This window comes from Notothenia rossii, assembly GCF_949606895.1.
Source record: "Notothenia rossii genome assembly, chromosome: 1".
Taxonomy (NCBI): domain Eukaryota; kingdom Metazoa; phylum Chordata; class Actinopteri; order Perciformes; family Nototheniidae; genus Notothenia; species Notothenia rossii.
The window spans coordinates 64,237,989-64,260,916 of NC_136912.1; the positions used below are offsets into that span (position 1 = coordinate 64,237,989).

The 22,928-nt window shown below is 38.0% G+C and overlaps 1 protein-coding gene across 3 annotated transcripts in view; it reads left to right on the forward strand.

The window, feature by feature from the left end:
- The window catches only part of LOC307030132 (sterile alpha motif domain-containing protein 3-like), a 42,967-nt gene extending 29,405 nt beyond the window's left edge, over positions 1-13,562 (forward strand). Inside the window, exons 3-9 of one of the 3 annotated variants that reach the window (XM_079666380.1) lie at positions 2,751-4,962; positions 6,308-6,347; positions 8,854-8,993; positions 9,491-9,623; positions 10,679-10,831; positions 11,167-11,256; positions 11,814-13,562. In XM_079666380.1, coding sequence (XP_079522506.1) covers positions 9,498-9,623; positions 10,679-10,831; positions 11,167-11,256; positions 11,814-12,119 — 675 coding nt within the window. In that variant the 5' untranslated portion in view covers positions 2,751-4,962; positions 6,308-6,347; positions 8,854-8,993; positions 9,491-9,497 and the 3' untranslated portion in view covers positions 12,120-13,562. Of the gene's footprint in view, positions 1-2,750; positions 4,963-6,307; positions 6,348-8,853; positions 8,994-9,490; positions 10,482-10,678; positions 10,832-11,166; positions 11,257-11,813 lie in introns of those variants that run through there. The other 2 variants (XM_079666378.1, XM_079666379.1) reach the window with 2 other exon arrangements.
- The last annotated feature ends 9,366 nt before the right edge of the window (positions 13,563-22,928 follow it).

The window sequence follows — 22,928 nt, forward strand, 5'->3', positions numbered from 1 at the left end:
AACCACCCTTTTGACTACACATGAAAAGTGGAAGAAAAGACTATTGCTTTAATTTATTATTACTAAGTAGTGGGACATTGTTTCAGGAATATATGAAAAGCCTCTCTATTATTTAAACAGTAAAAATGTACTTTCAAATTTAACACCCACGAATATATAAGGTGACATTAAAATGAATATACCAGATTGAACTTTCCTGCCATAACACGTTACTTTAATACTTCAAATAATTCAAATAATACTTCACTACCAGTCCGCTGACATGGCGCGTCAATCAACGGTAATTTTTGCCCATAACTTGCCCAGTATTAGTTTGAATATTATGATTGTGATTGAGGATTAAATCCGCTTTGAAGACCACCGTTTTATATTGTGCAGTTTAGCGGCAAAATAACGTCAGTTAGCCAGCTAACGCTAGCTTTGTTGAGTTTATGCTAGCTAAACAAGTAGTGGTTGTAGTCTACAGCAGTAATTAATATATTATACTGCTTTGGCACTAACGGTTCATAACCGTTTATGAAAAATAAAACCAATTGAACTGTACTGAAATAATGACAAGTTTTATAATTGTCTTGGGCTCCTGCTGTGTTTTTAAAGCCTTTGTAAATTATCCATGCTATTTTCTATTTAGCTAACGTCGAAGTGAAATCAACCTGACAATAACATGTGTGTATATTACCTCTATTAATTTAATGTTTCAAGATGATTACTTAGATATTACAATATGGTTGGTTGAGCTGGAGTTCATTATGGAGCTAACACGTTAACGTTACAGTCATCTGAAGAACGAACCCAAACCTTGTTGTTTTTATTAATTGTATTAACAAATTGATATCAAATAAACAGTAAGCATTGGTAACACAACTTCCAAAGTTACAGTAAAATAAAAATGACCCTGACTCGGACAATACACAATCCAACATGTTCAACAGAAGAGAATCAGTTATATTGTTTGTACACATGGTACTTTACATATATATCTGTTTGTTTAAGGTGTCCAGGTGATGCAGACAGGCTGGACCAGAGAGTGAGAGACAGAACTGGACTCCTCACAGCAGTGAACTTCAGCACAGGTACAAACAGGGCCGCCTTAATGCACGGGCTGACCTGGGCTGAAGCCCAGGGGCCTACGGAGATCAGGGGCCTATCATGTGCCAATTAAAAAAGAAAAAAAAAAAATTCAATTTTTTAATTTTTTTATTTCGGGTGTTTTTAAAAGAAATATTAAGTAAACAAAGTCTTGGCTTTCAGAATATGAAACTTTCATTTCCAAAATCACACGATAAATACATTTTTGAAGCTTGTAAAGGGAAGACAACAGCTCTCCCTCGCCACTCTGCTGTTCCACAGCGCCGCCCCCCCTCCCTCCCATGAAATTATTAATGTAAGACGTATAGTAATCATAGATAACACGGCAAGGTCCGTTACAGTTTGTCTTCATCTGATTTAAAAAAAACAAAGTCTTGGCTTTCAGAATATTAAACTTGTTTCGGTAAATTCAGATGATAAATACAACTTTGAAGCTTGTAACGTAATAATTACAAGCGGAGAACGGAGTAACTTGACGTCACAGCAGGCATAACAACAGCCGGTGTTTCTCGTGAGTGTTTTCCCCGGGAAACAAACACAATACACACAAACGCAAATATACACAAACACCCACACGTCAGAATGAGAATATGTTTCACATGTGACTTATTCAAATTGCGAGTGATTGAGTGAAGAAAAAGTTTGAGAGTGGCACTCGGAAAAGGAAATTGTTGAGGGAAAAGGAGTTTCGAGACAAGCAGCTGTTACAAAAAATGCCGAAGCTTACAGGTTATTTTAAACCTGTAGGCCAGGATGAGGAGGAAGGACAGATGAGTTCTGTACCGAGCGGTAGCGGTGCCGGCCGCGGGGCCTCGGAGACAAGTAGGCCGTCTGGTTCTGATAGCGATGGAGTAGCGGGAGAGGAAAAACAGACAGGAGGGACATTATCTGTTGGAGGAGATGGAGAGGACGACGAGGACTTGCTACGTGGAGGGGAGCCAACGGCAACCGGACAAATACATGAGGGAGGCCCGATACGTCACTCATATGGAGGAGAGGACCAGGCGCGTGTAGAGCAGAGTGGAGAAGTGCGATCACAGAGCCTGCCCAGGCTATAAATGACTTTGATTTGTTGTTTAAATAGGGGGCCTACAAAAACTATCAGCCCCAGGGCCTGATGGCAGGTTAAGGCGGGCTTGGGTACAAATACTATTTTTTCATACTGTACAAAGAATCAAGAAAGATATTGGTTTAAATAAATGAAGTATTGACTTTAATACACTGATATACATTCCATTAAACAATACTAAATACTAAATCACCTACACATCAGTGAAGTTGAGGGGTTTTTCCATGCAAAAGGTTACATTTAGATGTTAACAAGCAATGTGATTTGGTCAGCTTTCTAATTTAATGTATTGAAGGCAAAGCTATTTAACACATAGTGAGAACTGCGACTATTTATCTCTCAATATTGTTTGTAAAAACGTGGTAAAAGTTATTCTTTCAGTGAGACAACAGAGCAAGCTTCTACAGTTAAATATTATTTTGATAATAAAATATATTTCAATGTTGATGAATTTCATACTGTTCATTCATAATCTGATTACAATTAAAACATAATTATACCAACAGCCCCTAAACACACAAACACACCTCTTTCATAAATAACACACTTGTTTTGCAATAATATGTTTTATGTTTCCTGTCATTTTTGTTAGGAAAGGACATGCCTGAAAGACATGACTCAGCATCTCCTCCTTCTCTGAGGGTCAAGAAGAACATCCAAGAGGAAAAATAAAAGCTGATGTTATGAGATTTTAAGACCAGTACAGGACATTCACTAAGAAACTACTTTTATTGTGAAAACAAAGATCTGCACACCGAATATTTCTGTAGTCTATCAGGACCATCATTTGTTTGTGACACATTTTGAATTTAGCACAATTGCATACAAACGTCAAGGGATTTTAAGATTCTGAAGTCTTCTTTCAAAATAGAAAATAGCATGGATAATTTACAAAGGCTTTAAAAACACAGCAGGAGCCCAAGACAATTATAAAACTTGTCATTATTTCAGTACAGTTCAATTGGTTTTATTTTCATAAACGGTTATCAACCGTTAGTGCCAAAGCAGAAGGCTATAATATGTTAATTACTGCTGTAGACTACAACCAATACTTGTTTAGGTAGCATAAACTCAACAAAGCTAGCGTTAGCTGGCTAACTGACGTTATTTTGCCGCTAAACTGCACGATATAAAACAGTGGTCTTCAAAGCGGATTTAATCCTCAATCAGTCAGCGGACTGGTAGCGACACTTCGCCCCGCAGTCTCCACCATGGTCTCCACCAGTCACCCGAGCCTCGTCGTTCTGATAGCTCCGCCCCTTCGCTCCAACCCCCCTCCCTCCCCCCACATATACAGGTGAAAATTACTTTTGCGACACATTTATCGCAAGAAGTGTAGCAAAAGTCAAGACCGCAGATTTGTCGATTTATACTGCCACAGAGCAGATTCGTCAAGTTGTAATGACTGATTTGAGAGGTTGTAATAACCAAGTTGCAGTTGTAATGGAAAATATATTTAAAAAATATGTATTTTTCTGCAAGTGAACATTTCATCACTAAGTTCATTTTTTTTCTACAAGCTACAAAACTTTTTTTTTTCTTCTGTGACTTCAAATTTGGTTCACAGTTACGTGGATATTGTATACAAGTGTACATTTGTTTCACAGTTACGTGGATATTTTATACAAGTGTACATTTGGTTCACAGTTACGTGGATATTTTATACAAGTGTAAATGTATGCAAACAAGCTCAGATTTTTTTTCTGCAAGTGCTCACATTAGGTTTTACACGCTCTCGCATTTTGCACCATATCTACCTTCATAGGCCAACTTTACCACTCCTCATTTTCAAGCAAGGCACGCGGGGCTGCAATTCTAATTCATAAATCAATTCCCTTCTCAATGTCCACTGTCATTTCAGACCCTAATGGACGCTTTATAATTGTTACAGGTAGAATTGGGGCTAATAACCTGGCGTTGGCAAATGTGTATGGCCCAAATTGGGATAATGAGAACTTTTTTAAGAACTTTTTTTTCTCTCCCTGACCTAAACTCTCATCAGCTTATCCTTGGTGGTGACTTCAACAGCTGTCTTGATCCCTCGCTTGATCGCTTATCCAACAGGCCTTATGCTTCATCTAAATCATCTAAAGTAATCCAGCTGTTCATGGAACAATATGCCGTCTCAGACGCCTGGCGCTTTTTTAATCCTAGCACCAAGCAGTTCTCATTCTTCTCTCCTGTTCATGGAACGTTCTCACGAATAGATTTCTTTCTCATTGATAGTAAACTCCTCTCCTCTGTCATGTCGTGTTCCTACAGTCCCATTGTATTTCAGACCATGCAACCGTCGTCATGGATGTCTCCTTCCCAGGCAGATCACTTTCCCGCTCTCCCTGGCGCTTTAATTCATTGCTACTTTCTGACACCAACTTTATTAACACAATTAACAGTCGTATTGATCTTTTCATATCTACCAATGTCAATCCAGATATATCTGCAGCCAGGGGCGGATCTAGACAAATATTCATGGGGTGGCAAGAGGGTGGCAGGAGAATTTGAGGGGTGGCATCCCCTGGCAGAAGTATATTCTGATTTAATCGCAGTCATATCAATCAATGTTAACTTGGAAAGCCATAACGTCTCAACCACATGGAAGTTGACTCAATTAAGACCCTTTGTTATGTTAACAAGATAAATCAAGTTGAGTCTAGTTGAGTTGACAAATGCACAAAAGTTATAGACTTGTGCGTCATCACGCTGTACGCTGTGTAGCACGTTTTGCGTCCTTCCCTGCTAAGCGCGCGCATTGTTCGGTGGATGGAACAACGCCAGAGACTGAATATACATCGTATTTTAACAAGGTGAGTGTAAATGTTATATTGATAGCTTACAAGTAATATTTAAGACATGTTTTACGTTTTTTAATTGGTTACATTATCGTCCGTGTTGCCCGTTTATTGAAAACGGAACAGCAAAACTTTTGGTGAAATTCACAGTGGGAATAGCTAACAGCTTAGCAGCCCGAGTTAGCTAGCTGCTAGCAAACAGCGCAGCCATTCCCTCCTGTTTGACTTGTTGATTAGTTTGTTTCCCAGACTTTTTAATTTAAATTACCCCCTGCCCAGTTTGGTGTGCGTATTGAGAATGTCTTTTTTATTTCATTAAAAAATTGTGTTCTTCAAACTTTTAATTGCTATAGTTAAAATGAGTTGCACGTGCACTAAATAGGCTATGAGTAAACCATGGTGGAGAATTTTTCGGACAACAGTTAATAGGATGCGTTTAATTTTTACTTATTATACACATATATATATATACACATATATTTGTGTGTGTAGTTTTTTTCACATGCTGTTGCAATTGGTTGCAACAACTAGTAACGTTAGAAAAACTACAACACCACACCGGATCTAGCTAGACTGGAAACAAGACAATAGGCACGCCGTTTGGCAGCCGGCCAATAGTAGTAGGCTAACGTTACGGTTCGAGTGAGTGGCGAGCGCGATACGACGAAATGGATGATAAAAAGATTCAGAGAAATGGCCCGCCTTGCACGCAAGTACTTAGCAGCACCGGCAACATCACTACCTTCTGAGAGGTTGTTTTCAGTGTCTGGGCATGTTGTGCAAAAGAAGCGAGCTTCACTGTTGTCTGAAAATGTCAACAGGCTTGTCTGTTTGAGTAGCTGGCTGAAAGCAAAGAAGTTGTAGGCTTACCTGTAAAGGTAAGCCTACAACTTCTTTGCTTTCAGCTTTCAGTTTTATTGGTTACCTAACTGTTACTGTTCATTGTTTCTGAAATACGTTTTCTGACTGCTATGTTCACAGCAAACTTTAGAAAAAGGAAATATTAAGCCATGGTTTAACTTTATAATTGTATTTTGTACTGCCCTGTTTGCATGTTGCTTCTAATAAAAGAAACATGTGCATAAAGCAAGCCAATCCACTTTTCCATGTTCATAAGAGCATTAAAATGAAAAAAAATAATGGGACAAAAATAAATCAAGGGACATTTAGAATAGATAAAATTGTGTGATTAATTGCAATTAATTGTGAGTTAACTATGACATTCATGCGATTAATCGCGATTAAATATTTTAATCGTTTAACAGCACTAATATATATAGCTTTGAGGAAAATATAACATGCTTATTAAACTACCATGTAATATCTCTGTCCTAATTCTTTCTTACTTTTCTTTTTCCAGGTGTACATGATCAAGATCCAAACGTGAATGCGGTGGATTTGTAAGTTTTGTACCTATTACTCAGGAAATCGCAAAAGAATAATTGAACATTATAGAGCCATTCATGGACATCATGGAAGAAATTGCCCTTTGCCCTGTATCTACAGTGACTGTCCGCTAGTTTTCCGATCACAGGAATCCCTTAATAAGCATTTAAGAGAACATGGACTTTCACATCATGGACCTGTTGGAGGGTTAAACCTTAAAATTAACTGTCAATTGTGTGACTTCAATTATCCAGTGACTATAAAACAGTACTTTGGTCATCTTGGGAAACATCTTAGAAACAAAGAGACAGTTACCTGCCCTTTTAATCACTGTTCTCACGAAACAAGAAATTACACTACCTTTACTTCGCATAAAAGTCGTTTTCACAACAATGCCACACTACAAGACTTGAAATCTGAGCTTATTACTCAAACACATTTAGGCGTGGAACTTGTGGCTGATCAAGTGGTTTCAGATGTCAGTGATGCAGAATGTTCTGAGGATGAGATTGTAAATGAGCAGGAGGATACCTCTGATAAAGTTCAAGCAAGACTTGCGTCTTTACTTCTGCGATTGGAAACTGTTCTACATGTCTCAAAGACTGCAGTTCAGCAAATAGTTACAGAATTTAGGGATATTGGTGTTTTATTGAGTGAGGTAAACAAAAATACTCTTGATAAAGCATTAAGGCAGAATGGATGTACCATTGATGAAAACACTATAAATTTAGTAAAGGATACCTTGTGCCAGGCAAATCATTTTAGCTGTCTTTCAGAGGGTGGGTCTTTGTCAACTGACATAAGGAGGTCATCTTTTTTCAAAGAAAACTTCAGTTTAATCAACCCAGTTGAATATGTTTTAGATTTTTCATCAAAAAAAACATTTGTTTATGTGCCAATCTTGCGTGTTCTTCAAGCGTTATTGAATAGGGGTGATGTAATTGACAGAGTTTTGGAAGAAAACCGAAAATCACCATCTGGCCAGTATAAGTCTTTTTTTGATGCATCGTACTGTAAAGAAAATCCACTTGTTAATGGTGAAGATCTAAGTATTTCTTTGGGCTTGTATATTGATGACTTTGAGATCTGTAACCCTTTAGGCACCTCAAGAAAGAAACATAAGCTGTGTGCAATCTATTTGATAATTGGCAATTTGCCTGTAAGAGACAGATCATCATTGTCTACTATATATCTGGCTGCCCTATGCAAAAGTCAAGATATTAAAACATTTGGTTATGGTCCAATTGTTCAACCACTGCTGAGAGACCTACAGTTGCTTGAAAAGGAAGGAATTTACATCGACAGGTTAGGAACCAGTGTCAGAGGCACAGTGCTATACATTTCATCAGATAATTTGGGGGCACATTCATTTGCTGGCTTTCAGGAGTCCTTTAATGTGGACAAGTTTTGCAGATTTTGCCTTGCAAGTCGAAAAGATATTCAAACTTGTTCTGTAAGAAGTGGGTCATTTGTATTGAGAACGATAGAGTCACATAACCTGAACCTGTCTGAGCTTAAAGAAAACACAAATTTGAAAAGTGTAAATGGTGTAAAACGTGAATGTGTTCTAAATGAACTACAATACTTTCATTGTATAACAGGGTTTCCACCTGACTTTTTGCACAACCTATTTGAAGGCATTGTACCCTTTGAGCTGTGTTTGTGTTTGAAAAAATTCATTGACAGGAAATATTTCACATTAGATAATTTAAATACTGCCATACAGTACTTCCCTTATAAGTACTCTGACAAAACCAATTGTCCTCAAAAAATTTCTGTAAATTTTCATTTGTCTGGAACCATAGGAGAAAATGGCCACGAGAATTGGACTCTGTTAAGGTTGTTGCCATTAATTATTGGTGATGATGTCCCTGAAAATGATGATGCATGGTCTCTGATTCTGGAACTGAAAGACATTGTTGAAATCTTGGCATCGTCCACTTTTACAGATGAAAGCATCTGTTACCTAGAAGCAAAGATCTTTGAACATAGGAAACTTTTAACAGATGTATTTCCTGATGTGAAACTCAAACCCAAACATCATTTTCTAGAGCATTATCCCCATCTGATTCGTTGCTTTGGACCTGTGGTTGACTTCTGGACATTTCGCTTCGAAGCAAAACACAGTTTTTTCAAGAAAGCTGTTCGTGATATTAATAACTTCAAGAACATTGTGTTGTCTCTGGCCAACAGACACCAGCTTATGTTGGCATACCATTTTGACATGCCTTGCCTGTTCAAGCCAGCAGTAGAAGTAGAGAGGACAACACACAATTCCCTTGAAAATGTGCCCCTCCCAGTCAAACTAGCTATTCAGCACAAATTCAGTCATCTGACCACTATATCACTTGCCACAACAGCCTTAATACATGGAACAAAATATGTAAAGGGGATGTTTGTATCATTTGGAAGCACAAGTGGACTCCCTGATTTCTGCCAAGTCCTGTACATTGTGATAGTGGACAACAAGGCATTCGTTGTTCTTCAACCTTTCTCTGGTTGTTACCTGGACCACTATAGATGTTATGAAGTTTGCAGTGCTGAGGATTCCCAACTGGTTGTGGTCGACCCTGCAGAGCTGAACCACTACGTCCCCCTGACAGCCTACGTGGTGCAAGGCAGACTCCTGATTTCTCCCAAGGCATTCCTGCTACACTGAGGTAATCCTTTTGCTTATTTTCAGGATAATTTAAGTAATAATAATTGTCTTATAGGCCTTAGTTTCATTAACAACTCTACCTTATGTTCTATACTTTTATATAGTTCATTATTTTACTACCATTGTTTTTAAATAATAAAAAATAACCTTCTTTACATCTTAACAGGGTTTAAACAAAATCTTAAATTGATAGTCTACGGCAAGGCCACAACGCCTTGCATTGCACTCTCCTACAGCAAAACCCCATACTTAGTTGACTGAAGCCCCGTCCTTTTCCCATCTACACTAAATCTCTTCACCGAAAATAGCAGATCTACAAGCTCACAACATGTCAGACATAGTGAGCTTGTAGATCTGTAATTTACACAGAATGTTCCCAATATTGGGATATAGGCCTCATGTGGTTAAATTACTTACTAGGTCGGGGTTCTACTATGACATGTGATCATTACTTTGCCTTGTTTATAAGAAAATGTATATTTGTTTTGTTCTTTTTAGATTCACCATGTTGCTGCGTGTCATCCTAACCGAAGAGGACATTCGGAGGGTCACCATTGAGAACATGCCCGACACGGTTGATGACCTGCACTTGATCCTCAAAAACAAGCTTGGATTGGAAGGAGTTTTGAGGGTACAATTTCAAGATCCAATGTTCAATAACGAGCTTTGCAACTTGAGTAACATGTCAGATCTCCCTAAAGATAAAGTGACTTTAAAAGTGTACAGTCATCCTCTTGAAGAACTCCAAGTTCATACAGAAGAACTTTATTATCATACAGACTCAACGTTGGACACTGCAAGCTTAACCACAACCCCTGAGTCGAGCCCCAGTCGAGTCCAGTCCACCTGCAGTCGTCACCTGCCTCTGTCATTTCAGATCCCTACTTTTGCGTTTGATACAGAGCTAAGGTTAAGGGAAGGAAATGAAGCCTTCCAGAAGGATGGAACCCTTCTTGATATCTCCAAATGCATGAAATCAGACATTTTGGAAAAAATAGCAGAAGCGGTTTATGCCTATAGCCCATACCCACAACATGAGGAATATGCTTTGGTGGCGCAAGCGCTCATCAAAAAACATCCATGTCTGAGGGAACCAGGGTCTGTCGCTGGATGGCACTGTTGGACGTTTAGTTTAAAGTTTAAAATGGGTAACTTCAGACAAAAGCTCCGAGAGGCTGGATGCCCAGAGCTCAAGATCAACTCACTCAACTCACGGTCATCCAGCACATCTGGGAAAAGAACTCTTAAGAGGGCTAGAAAATCAGAAGTCAACTTCTTGCCAGACATCCCGGAAGGAAAAACAAAACACTCCCTTGACGAAGAAAGGACAGCAATGCTCACAGAAATGAAGAAGAGGAAGGTTGATTGGAAGCAAATTCAAGCGATGATGACCAGCACCTTCTCTTTGCGGAGAAAGGAAATCTTAGAGGATGAGCCACCTGTGGCTGACATCAAAGATAAATGGCCAGCACTGTTCTCTGAACGTCAGGTAAAGTACTTCTCTATTTCAAATGTGATTGAGGAAGATCAGATTGGAGGCTGATTAAGAATAGAAAGATATGTTGTACACAATGGCTAATGTCTGCTGTCATGAAGATTATACAGTTATATACATACAGTATATCAGTGATATTGAATTTACAGCCAATCCCTCGGCTTGTTCTTTGCTTCTTTTATGCCTACTAGATTGAAGCAGAGTTTGCTCGCCTCACCACTGTTGACCTGAAAGGCTGCCTCTTCGCTGGTCTTGACAAGTATCTGCAGAGGTTCATTGATATCTACAAAGCCAAGCCTGGTGTGGTGGAGCTGAAGAAGCTGTTGACAACACTGGATAGTGATGTAAGTATGCTTACGTGATATTTTACACTGTTTTTCTGTTAAAAAAAGTTCTTATAGTAAATGTTAATATAGCGTTGGTTCAGTAACAGGCTTCTCCCAGTCCCTGTCTCTCCAGCTCTTTATAAACAGCAAATGTACTTACACACGGGTCAATGGTGTCATCCAATTAGGAGAAAGAACCGCTTTATCAGCTTCAATTTTATAGTTTTCCAATTTTGTCTGCAGCTCTCACTCACACTCACACACACTTATCATTTATTTACTGTTAAATACTCTATTCTGATGTTATCTGACTGAAGCTGTTCCATTGGTTGTGTATTGTCTATTATTTTTAGTGTTCCAACCAATGGAAAAGGACCATTGTGTTGATGGGGATCCCCCACTACCTCAAAGAGGTTTCGTCCAACTTTTACAAGAAAGTTCAGGTATATTTTATTTTATATTTATATTTTCCGTCAGTGCAGATCAGGCCCCCATTCTTACCCTTACTTGTACGTATCCTGTATTTTAGGACCTAAACAGTGGGTTGGGACCAATCATGAGTAAAAGGCCCTTTCTTTGTTTCCAATTTTCCTCAAAATATTTACTTCATTTTTGAGCGCTAACCGCTCCAACATGTGGCTTTGTGTGTATGTCCGTACCAGCATGGCCTCGATGGCAGTGTCCAAGCTTAGGAGTATAAATGAACTCATCGAAAGCACTGCTCATTTCACACCGGGTGGGATTTTTTTTTTTTTTTTTTTAATAAAGCCCTTAAAAAATTAGGTTTTTAAGTACTCAACAGCTCATACTCTTTTTTTTTTTTTTTTTGTGAAGTGTTGTGAGATTGTAGGTCAGCTATTTTCATTAGTTTGGGTCCCCGGGAGTGTGTCTTAAGATAAAAAGTTTAGGAACCACTGGTGTGTTTCATGCTTAATGCTGTTGTGGCCACAACAACAGAATCAATAAAGGTTTATTTTATCACGTTTTCCACTTTGTTTAGGCCACAGATGCTGAGGAGGACATGACAAGAGGAATGATGCTGGGCATCCTCATAGTGGCAGACGGGGATGATACTGTCAGTTTCGCAGTGGTCATCGAGGAAGAAATCATCTTTCCATCAGTCAGTGATTTTCCAACAGCTGTGTCACTGCTGATGGGTCTGCTCTACGCACTCAACATCGACTATCCCAAAGGCATAAGGTACACATTTGAAGTCATTCAGAAGGTGCTCATGGACATTGGTGGAGGCCATTGCACTGCTTTGGTTCATGGCTTGAGAAACAAACTCTTGAGGAAGACCATGTAAGCTTAAAGCAGAGTTTAAGCATTGACCCTGAACTTGATGGACATTGGAGGAGTCATGGACTGAGAAATGGACTCCCATTTAAGTTTGATTGTTGGAGAACTGCACACAGCAATATTGTGTATTGTTACATGGCTTGAGATACAGACTCTTGAGGAAGCCCGTGTAAGCTTAAGGCAGAGTGTAAATATTGATACTCAAGTAGAAAATGCAAGTTCAACTGAACAAACAAAATGTGAACTTGGTATGAGAAATGGACTCTATATTTTGTTATTTTGGTTAGACATCCTGTAGATTGTGTACTGCATTTGACAATTTAATGACTTGTGCAGGTTTACATGCCACTTTGAAAGGGCACACACTGTGGATTTGTTGGGATATTTACACTCTGGATTTTGGGTATAGCGACACAGTGTATTTGGAACACAGTAACACACAGTGTATTTGGGACACATAACACATGGTGTGGATTTATTTGGGGGACACAGTAACACACACGGTGTGTATTTATTTGGGGGGGACAGTAACACACACTGTGTGTATTTATTTGGGGGACAGTAACACACACAGTGTGGATTTGTTGCACTGAGGTTTTATCCACACTGTGTGAAACTTCAGTGTTTACTTAATCTTATTTGCGATGCATTATTTAGAATTGCACATGTTTTGATGCATTTTTTTCATTCTTTAGTTAATTGCTCTATTTGTAACTGGCTGCACATTGTTGAATGCCAACACGTTTGTTTAAGATGTCATCAAAAGGAAAACTTAAATGTCGACTTAAATTTCTATAACTTGCAATGCAAAATATATTTGAGTATTGATGATTGCCTAAATAGGATGCATTAAATAATAGATAACACATCAAGTATTATGGTAGTATGATTAACTGCCCACAGTGAGATGGTAAGAAAGAACAAGGCAAGGCTATTAAAAAAAGCTTTCTGGTACAAATGTTCCATTTTGATGACATCATGTGTTGGTACTGTCTTAAAGGAGTAGTTCACCCAAAAAAGGGACTTATTTTCTATCAGTTACACACCCCATGAAGCCTTGAATTCATGGAGATTTATTTTTACTTTTGTTGGATTGGATGGTTGGATGGTTGGATTGTTGGATGATTGTCTTCTGATGCATTATTCTTGTTCCCAAAATTGTTTTTATTGAGACTCATCTGTTTTTATTAAAGATGCTTGAGTTGGATCTCAGTGTTTTTGGTTCATAAAGTTGTATCTTCAATAAAACAAGAAACATATTGGGCAGTATTTGTTGTTAAATTGTATTAGATGTCTGGGGTGAAAACTGCATTACATTTAAGCAGATAAACTCATTAGCATTGCAGTTAAATCAACCAAAAACTAAAGTAGTATTGACTTAAGGTTAAGTTATATCAACTAAAGGTATCAAGTTATATCAACTGAAGTTATCAAGTTATATCAACTAAAGGTATCAAGTTATATCAACTGAAGTTATCAAGTTATATCAACTAAAGGTATCAAGTGCTGAAGTTAAATTAACTAAAGTTATCAAGTTATATCAACTAAAGCTATCAAGTTAGACAAACTAAAGTTGGAGTTGAGTCCAATAGCAATATTTATTTGAGTTAACTCAATTGTCTTTGTTGTCTTGACGTAAAATTCTTTCGCAGCATGGATACGCAAATATTTAAGTTGAAACAACAAGTTGGGTCTTACAGTGCAGGGGTACCAAATATGCAGACTGCTGCAATAAATACATTAATTAACTGTCTCATCGATGTGTGTCTGTATGAATATGATAATATTAACAATCATATTATTCCTATCAGCTGTCAATCACTGTTATGATTCACATCTTCAGTGTTATTATTAAATAAACTATATTTTTTGTTAATGATGAACGTTCCTCAAGATGCTTGCTCACCCTCCTTCAAATTTGAAAGACCAGTAATTACTATCATAATTCAAAAGAATCAAAGGAACAGTTCAGCGCCCCACAACTTCATTGCAAACAGTTACAACCTTGCATTTACATCAGAAAGAACAAACATTAAAGAAATGACTAACTGCATCAGTTAGGGTTAAAAAAAAAAAACGTGTATTCAGCTAAAACATACATCGCTGCAGTTATTTTCCAGTGGAAAGTCCTTACCTACTGGCCTAGTTAAATCAAAGTGGTTACTTTCTTTTTGGCTGGGCAGTGTAGTTTTACACATCGTCTTATTTGACTTTCTCAGGACTTGAAACAGTTTTTTGGGGGCAGACCCCCACAAAGAAGAAACATATATTTACACATGTAAGGTCATCATCTTAACAGTTTATTATTCTCATCGACTCATCCGTGAGCAGAGCATCAAGTTGGCATGACTATAACAGCTGAATGTGGCGATTACCATCTTGATCAGCAAAACGCCTCACAAACTTATTAAGATTTAAAGCTATGGTGCGTTTTGATTCAATGCTGAGTGCAGCCAAACTTGACAGGCTCTTCTCTGTCATAGTAGACCGCAAACAGTTGCGGCGCCAGAGTATTTGTGTTGGGTAATCTATGGTAGGGTTAACACAGTGGTGGGGCTCAAGTCAGTATTTGCAATGTAATTACATACACGCTCCCCTTGACAGTGAAATGCCACGCGTGAGGTTTAGATTATTTCCCTGTCTCAATCCAAAGAATATTCTTTTTTTCGTGTCAGACAGAACGATTTTAAAAGCAATGTATTTCTATTGGTAGTATGTTTCGTGCCTGCAGCACGTCTTTTTGTCCGTTCGGGTCTTGGAAGATCGGAAGCTGCGTGGTTCATAAAAACATGTTCTTACTCAATATCAAGCCACGATTATTGTTTTTATTTTAAATCGTATAATGTCTGACTTTTTTTGTCGTCTGTGAGGAAAAGAAATGGGGCTCAGAGCCTCAGAATACTGAAATCTGTATTTTTTAAAATCTTTTTTTCCTTCTAATTTGTTATTATACTAATACTAATACTAATAATACAAAGTTATTATGGCTGTGTGTTCCTTGTGTGCACCGCCTAGTGGTTAAAGCACTTTATTTAATTATTGTTTTTATGTGTTATATTTGATGAAAAAAATATTAATATTAATATTATTACTTTCATAGGGGGAAAGTAGAAGGTCAATGATAGAAATATAGAATATAAAAAAATCAAGAAGATACTATAAGTGATCTCTACAATAAAACAGTTTAGTGCAGGATGTACAAAGATATTAATAGGAGGAGGTGCAAAACAGAAAAACAATTTAACATTTATTCAAACATTAAATAATACTTTAGATTAAGGTCTTCTTTTAAATAAGAAAAAAGCTTTGGGGGTATCAAAAGATAAATATTAAGCCTGACAAAGTACTTAACGTCTAATATATTGCTTTCCTGCAATGTTAACTATGTTGAAGCACTTATTTGAACTGATATTATACATATGAATTATACTCTTATGTATGTAGATAGTATAAGAAATGTGCAGAATATGACAGTTTAATGGTGGAGGTATACACATATTGATAGATGTCTTGTAATGCACTGTTGAGGAACCTCAGCTGCGACCCAAGTTTTTCATTCGTTGCATAACTACACTACAGTTGTGTATATGATATGTCAATAGACCTTAGAAAATCTTAAAATCTTGAAAGGGATGTGCAAAATAGCCATTATACAGTCTTTAATTAACTATTAGTAGAGAATAACGAGTAATGAATATACTTTATTACTCGTTTCCATTCATGTCAGTTGCAGATAAATGTTTAGTCTTCTCAAGCACCAACTATCAAATATCTCTCCTGATTTTTGGCACTTGACAATCACCTTCCCTGAATTTTACTCAGGTGTAACTAAAGTCTGATTTAAGGGTTGTTTATATTTCACATCATTAATCAGAATCTGCAAAGTAACTCAAATAAATGTAGAATGAATTGTAGTGGAGTAGAATTACAAAGTAACAATGAGCTGTCATGTGGGTATTAATGCTGCGCATTATGGACACAAGCGATTTTCACCCATTTATGAATTATATGTTTTACATTTGATAACACCAATGTGTTTAATACTGGCAACATCTAATTGTGGGAAAACGAAAACGTTCAGTAGAGACGTCCCATGGAACATTTTGTGAAACACAATAGCCAGCATGCTTAGTTCTGGGGGGGCGTTCGATTCCAGTTTTGGATTGTCTGGCGTGGTTTCGTTCCATTTCAAACAGCTGTTTGACGCTCGGCGTAACCTTGGCGCACTGCCACTCCAACATCCAATCCCAGAGCTTGAAGATTAATCACGGGGACAGTAGTCCTCAACGATAGCTGGGGATTATGGGTAGTGTAGGCCATCCTAAATTCAGATTTTTTTTCTACATGCATTGCGGCTAAAACATCCAATCAGCGAGCTTAAACCATAGCTGAGGATATTGGGTAATCAGTTCAGTGGCTGTGTATCGCTATGGTGTATCGCAATGATGCTCGAAATGTCCCTTATAGGCCTACGTCTGTTTCCGGTTATTTTTAATTTGAAATTCAGTTCCTGACGGACGCCAAAAAAGCCAGAGATTATGGAATTCAATTTTGTGTTATTGGTGAGTAAATAACAGTGTGTTATTTAGAAAAGAATAACAAATTAGAAGGAAAAAAAGACTTAAAAAAATACAGATTTCAGTATTCTGAGGCTCTGAGCCCCATTTATTTTCCTCACAGGCGACAAAAAAGTCCAACATCATACGATTTAAAATAAAAGCAATAATTGTGGCTTGATATTGAGTAAGAACATGTTTTTATGAACCCCACAGCTTCCGGTCTTCCAAGACCCGAACGGACAAAAAGACGTGCTGCAGGCACGAAACATACTACCAATAGAAATACATTGCTTTTAAAATCGTTCTGTCTGACACGAAAAAAAGGGGAAAATCGTGTTGGTGAACACGAATCAATAGATTAAATGTCGTGACTATACACAAAATGCCTTTATTCTCTACTAATAGTTAATTAAAGACTGTATAATGGCTATTTTGCACATCCCTTTCAAGATTTCAAGATTTTCTAAGGTTTATTTACATATCATATACACAACTATGGTGTAGTTATGCAATTAATTAAAAACTTGGGTCGCAGGTTCCTCAACAGTGCATTCCAAGACATCTATCAATATGTGTGTATACCTCCACCATTAAACTGTCATATTCTGCAGATTTCTTATACTATCTACCAGAGGTGGGAGTAAGTCCTACATTTGCAAGTCATGAGCAAGTCTCAAGTCTTGACCTACAAGTATCAAGCAAGTCCCAAGTCACTGTGAAGAGAGTCAAGCAAGTCAAGTCAAGTCATTGTTCAGATCAAGCAAGTCAAGTCAAGTTATACAAAATGTTGATGAATAAGCCCAGTTTCCGCATTTAAATCTGTCCAAATCAGTCCATTTGACAACAATGACAATCATATTACAAAAAGTTCAGATTCATTGTACAATAAATCAAGGAATGATGCACTTCTACAAACAAAAACAACATAATTAAAACATTTAAACTACTAAAAGTAGATGAACTACATTATTCAAAAATTTACAGTAATCTCTCTCTCTCTCTCTCTCTCTCTCTCTCTCTAGCCCATCAGTATCAGGGTTCAAACAGCTTAAACTGTGAAGTTTAAGCTGCAAGAACTGGCTCAGTAGTTAGAGTTTCCTTTAGTTTTTTCCATTCTTTTTACGGAAAAAACTATATTTGAAGCATTCCACTCAAAAACCTTGTTGTGTTGAAGCAGCTCTCTGAGGCATGTTGTCTTGGAGGAGAGTTTAGGTGTGAATTTACCCAGGAAGTTTATCATTCCCATAACTCGCAGGACTCCTTTCTTGTCAGTGGGAGGAGGCATGTCCAGTACTGCTTGCACTTTTGCCAGATCAGGCTCCACCCCCTCTCCTGAGATCTTGTCTCCCAAGAAGGTCATTTCTGTGACCCCAAACTGACATTTATTTCTGTTCAATTTCAGCCCATTCACTTGGACTCTCTGTAGGAGATCTCTTAGTAGGCTTGGGCGGTATGACGGTATGACGGTATACCAGGGTATTTCGAAATCCGGTCGGTAGGATTTTCAATACCGTGACGTCACAGACTGTGCGCCAAATCACAGATGCGTTTCATTCTATAGAGAGGCGAAGTCCCGCCCATCTACTTCCGACCCATGGGACCCCGGAAGCGGAAAATTATACATTGACGTCAATGGAGAGAGAAAAGTCATCTTTCGATCCCGTTTGAATTGTGCCACGAATGACACATATGATGTTTGTCAAATTAAAAGAACATTTTGCAAGTCAAAAAAATAAAAATGTGTCGTAAAACTGTGAAGTTACAATTTTTTTTGTGTGAAACCGCTCAGTGAACTACAGGTCTCTGGTCTCGCACAATACGTGTCACCATCACAAAGATGGCTGTCACGTTAGTAAATTTCACCTGTTTCTTTCAGAATGAGGCGAAAAAGTATAAAACGAGGTGAAAATCACTACAAGTCTGGGCATGTTGAGAGCTGTACATACACGAAAGGGAGCAGTTCTGTAAGAGTCAGCATGCGGGACCGGCTTTACAAGGTTTAAGTGAGTAATATGAGTGCAATGTTTAAGGTTAATGTCAGCTAGCTAACAAGGTACACTAACGTGTTTTGTTTTAGCAACTATTTTTCTCCTTAAGAACTTCGTGGTGTCTGTGTATGCTGTGGATAACATTAGTGTTCGCAAGAACAAGATACACTCCCGTGTTTTGTTTTAGTTGCTCTTCAGATTGAAGCGGCCAGTTTTATATCGACTATATATGTGATCTCCTTTTTACATCTCGTTGTGTCATTTGAGTTTATTTGCTGTGTGTAGATTCAAGGATTTTGGTTATCTTGTCCAGGGATGCAAACTTGTCACCTTTCGGCGAAATTCTTCGTTTTGAATCCAAAATAGGTCGTTTGTGTGATTCATGTAGATCTGCAATAAAAATATTTTGGGGTATGGGAGGGGGTCTGGGACCCGGATTAATGTGCGGCCGCAAGCTTTTTTTTATATATTATAATGAAGCGCGAGCTGTGTGCTCGAGTCTTCCTGCCTGTCGGCTCTGCTAATGATGTATAATAAGCCTCTGCTGCTCGGCGATGATGGTCTAGCTTCAGCAGCTACATTACCTACGGTGCGTTCGTTAATATTAACTGTGCGTCCGTAGTCACTGTGGCACAGACTGGACCGCTGGTGAACAGCTGTTAGAACGGGCCGTTCAGGTGTTCAGAGTAGAGCTCCCTGTCGACGCGGCAGAGCGTGATGTGCACTGAAAAGTTTTTTTTTTCCCGTTGCGATATTATCGTTGAGCTAGCTAACTAGCATACATTGTCACTATCTGCTAACGTTAGCTTTAGCCTTCGTTTTCTAATCGTTTTTTTCATAGGCTATAAACAGAGGTGGTATAAGTATATATCTTGTACTTGATTAACAGTAGAAGTACTTAGTTCTTGTACTTGAGTAAAAGTAGAAGTAGCCTACTCAGATCGTGTACTCTACTTGAGTAAAAGTAGAAGTACTCAGATCTTGTACTTGAGTAAAAGTAGAAGTACCAGAGTGTAGGAATACTCTGTTACAGTAAAAGTCCTGCATTCCAAATGTTCCTCAAGTAAAAGTAGAAAAGTATTATTATCAAAATATAGTGAAAGTAGCGACATTAAAAGTAGTCATTTTGCAGATTGGTCCATTTCAGAATAATATGATATGTTTTATAATGATTGATCATTCAAGTGTTATCAAAGCTGGTAAAGGTGCAGCTAGTTTGAATGACTTTGTATACTGCAGGGTAGCTTTTGGATTTACTCCAGGTGGAACTAAAGTCTGATTTAACACTTGATTATATTTCACATCATTCATCCACATCTGTAAAGTAACTAAAGGGATTAAATACATGTAGTGGAGTAAAAGTACACCATGTACCTCTGAACTGTAGTGGAGTAGAAGTACAAAGTAGCAAAACATTGAAATACTTAAGTAAAGTACAAGTATCTCAAAATTGTTCCCAAGTATAGTACTTGTTGAGTTGATGAACTTAGTTACTTTACACTAGTGGCTATAAAGATAGAAAGACTAAGCCTTGCACAGAGGCATGAAAATACATTTTCAAAATGCTCAACAGTGCTGCCAAAATTATAAACTGACTGCTACACAATTAAAATAAATGCTTTTTATATATTTCTATTAGATGTGACTCTATGGCGTTTCTATTATTATTAACACTGCTGCTTTAGTTGTTCTGACGATATTCTGTGGGGTCGGGGGGCTCGGATCCTTGTCACCTTTTTCATACCTGATGAGTTTGCATTCCTGTTGTCAATTTGTTTGGTTATCTAGGCACAGCTGTGTGTGACTCCCTCTGGTACACTGGTATGTGTTTTCCTAATGTAGAGAGCATTGATTAATTCATAAACTACACACTGACTCTAGATCCTGACCAAATCCTTTTTTGTTGATCAAATGTTTTTCAAAAATGTATTGTATATTATATAAAGCTGCACATCACAGACCGGAGTCTCTGCTACTGTGGACCACGAAGGAGGCGATCATCATCCCCATCCCCATCCCCAAAGACCCTGCATGGCATGGAAATCTCCTCCTCCTGGAACAATTCTACACCCAGCATATGCTCCCTGTGTTGGCCAGTAGAGAGGAGGACATTTAAATAAACATATTCTTAACACCCTCAGACTGCGTTGTGTTTCGTCTGTGAGATGGGGTGTTATCCAGAGGGGAGGAAAACAGGATACAGCAGATTGGGATTGTGGTGGAGATGCTGAGCAGTTATTTAATTGTTGCATGTCATTATTATTATACTGCGTGCTTCTTAGTTATTCCATCTTTTGCTGTAACATGGATCTGTATGTAACTCTATATTTACTTGTTATCTACCACACTTCCTTCTACATCATACACCATCATTATACATGGTGTATATAGGAGATATATATATTTGTATAAATATCTGTAAATTGTATAATTTTATTTTTCGTATTTGGGATTTCTCTTTTGTCCACTCAAATACACTTGGCCCTTTCTCTTTTCCATGTGGAAAATGGCAGCTGCATATTCTGCTTTTCTCATCTGGCTCCCCGTCTGCTCATCTACAATGAGACAATTATATAATGAATGACTAATAATCATTTAAACCTGTTATTACCAATATTTCACAAATTCTTCATGTAAACTTAAGAGCACAGCTGTATGTTGAGTGTCAACTTTGCTTGGTTCATCTTACTGGGGGGCAGCTACATGGATGTCGGTGCAGTCCACAATCATTTTGCAGTTGAAGGCAGAATGAATTTATTATTGACTCGGAATGAAGCACAACTTCATGTCATACAATACATTGACTTTATTTTTAATTGTGTAAAAAAATATGAATATTGATTAGCAAGCAGGACCTGCAGGAACAGAGAATGGTGATGGATGGAGCTGGGAAGAGAGAAGAATAAAGAAAACAGATCAACTTTATTATCGGATATTAAAAATTCAATTTCAAAACAAGTTGCCGCTCCTACAGTTTTCTAGTATGTAAAGATGATTTCACATGACCTATGCAAAATATCACACTCAATACATGTGTGTCTCTGGGGGGTGCATTGTGCCTTTGATGTATATAAATAATATACCATAACCAAATACTATTACGTACAGTGGAAATCAGGTTGCCAGAGCAGGTCAGTCCAGTGTGCATGTTCCTCAGGGTCTCAGCAGTTACAGGTGAGGTAAAGAAAATAAAAGAGAAAAAGGTCAGTAACAACACTTTAAAGTAACAACACTGAATAATTATCTCTTTTAATAATTTTCTCTCAGTAATCACTCAACTACTGTCTTTCCAACAAACAGATTGACTCACTCTCACTATCATCACAATGAAACACGTCCAGAAGAATGTCATGCAAAGCTGCCTGCCTTCCTTCCTTCGACTCTCCTTGAACGGCCTGATCTTTTAATGTTCAATGTTAACCATTTGTGCAGATAGCATTAAGTAGAAAATATGCTAATGTGGCGTTAGCCTACCTCCCGCCCCCTTAGCACCTGGTGGAGGGGGCGATAGGCTACTCTTCAAATGTTTCACAAAATACTTACCATCATGACTACTCTTACTGTTTAACATTTTGGTTTACTTCATGTTAAGGCTAATACAAATGACAAGGCTAAGTAATATAATGCTAACTAACATGCTCGCTACTAGCTAGGTAGCTAACTTGACTATGTTCCATGCAAAACATGTATATTACCTGATATGTTTGGTCCAACGACTCCTGGTCCTTTCATAAGACGGGAAGCGATAGAACGAGCAAGTGGTATGCTCTTTTTTGTGATTACAACCTGGTACAAAGCACACAGGCATCTTGTAAAAGTGAATTTATTGGAGCAATCTCTTATATTTATTGGAGGGAATAAATAAATCTTCTTCTTCCTCTTTGCTTTGCGAGCCGCAACCAGTCTTGGAGCATTATCGCCTATGACATCACTTACGCGACCCAGAATGCATTTGGGATTTGTAGTCTTTCTAGTTGCGTATTTTTCATAGTCTTATATTTCAACAGTTTTACGACAAACTGTGACTTTTTTTACATGGAAATTATTGTTTAAGATTGACAAACATCATATGTGTCATTCGTGGCACAATTCAAACGGGATCAAAAGATAAATTTTCTCTCTCCATTGACTTCAATGTATAATTTTCCGCTTCCGGGGTCCCATGGAGGCTCCCGGAAAGGGAGGGACTTCGCCTCTCTATTACACTGACACGGAGTTTTGACAGAGACGAAATTGGTTGTAATGCACAGCACGCGCCAGCAGAGGGCA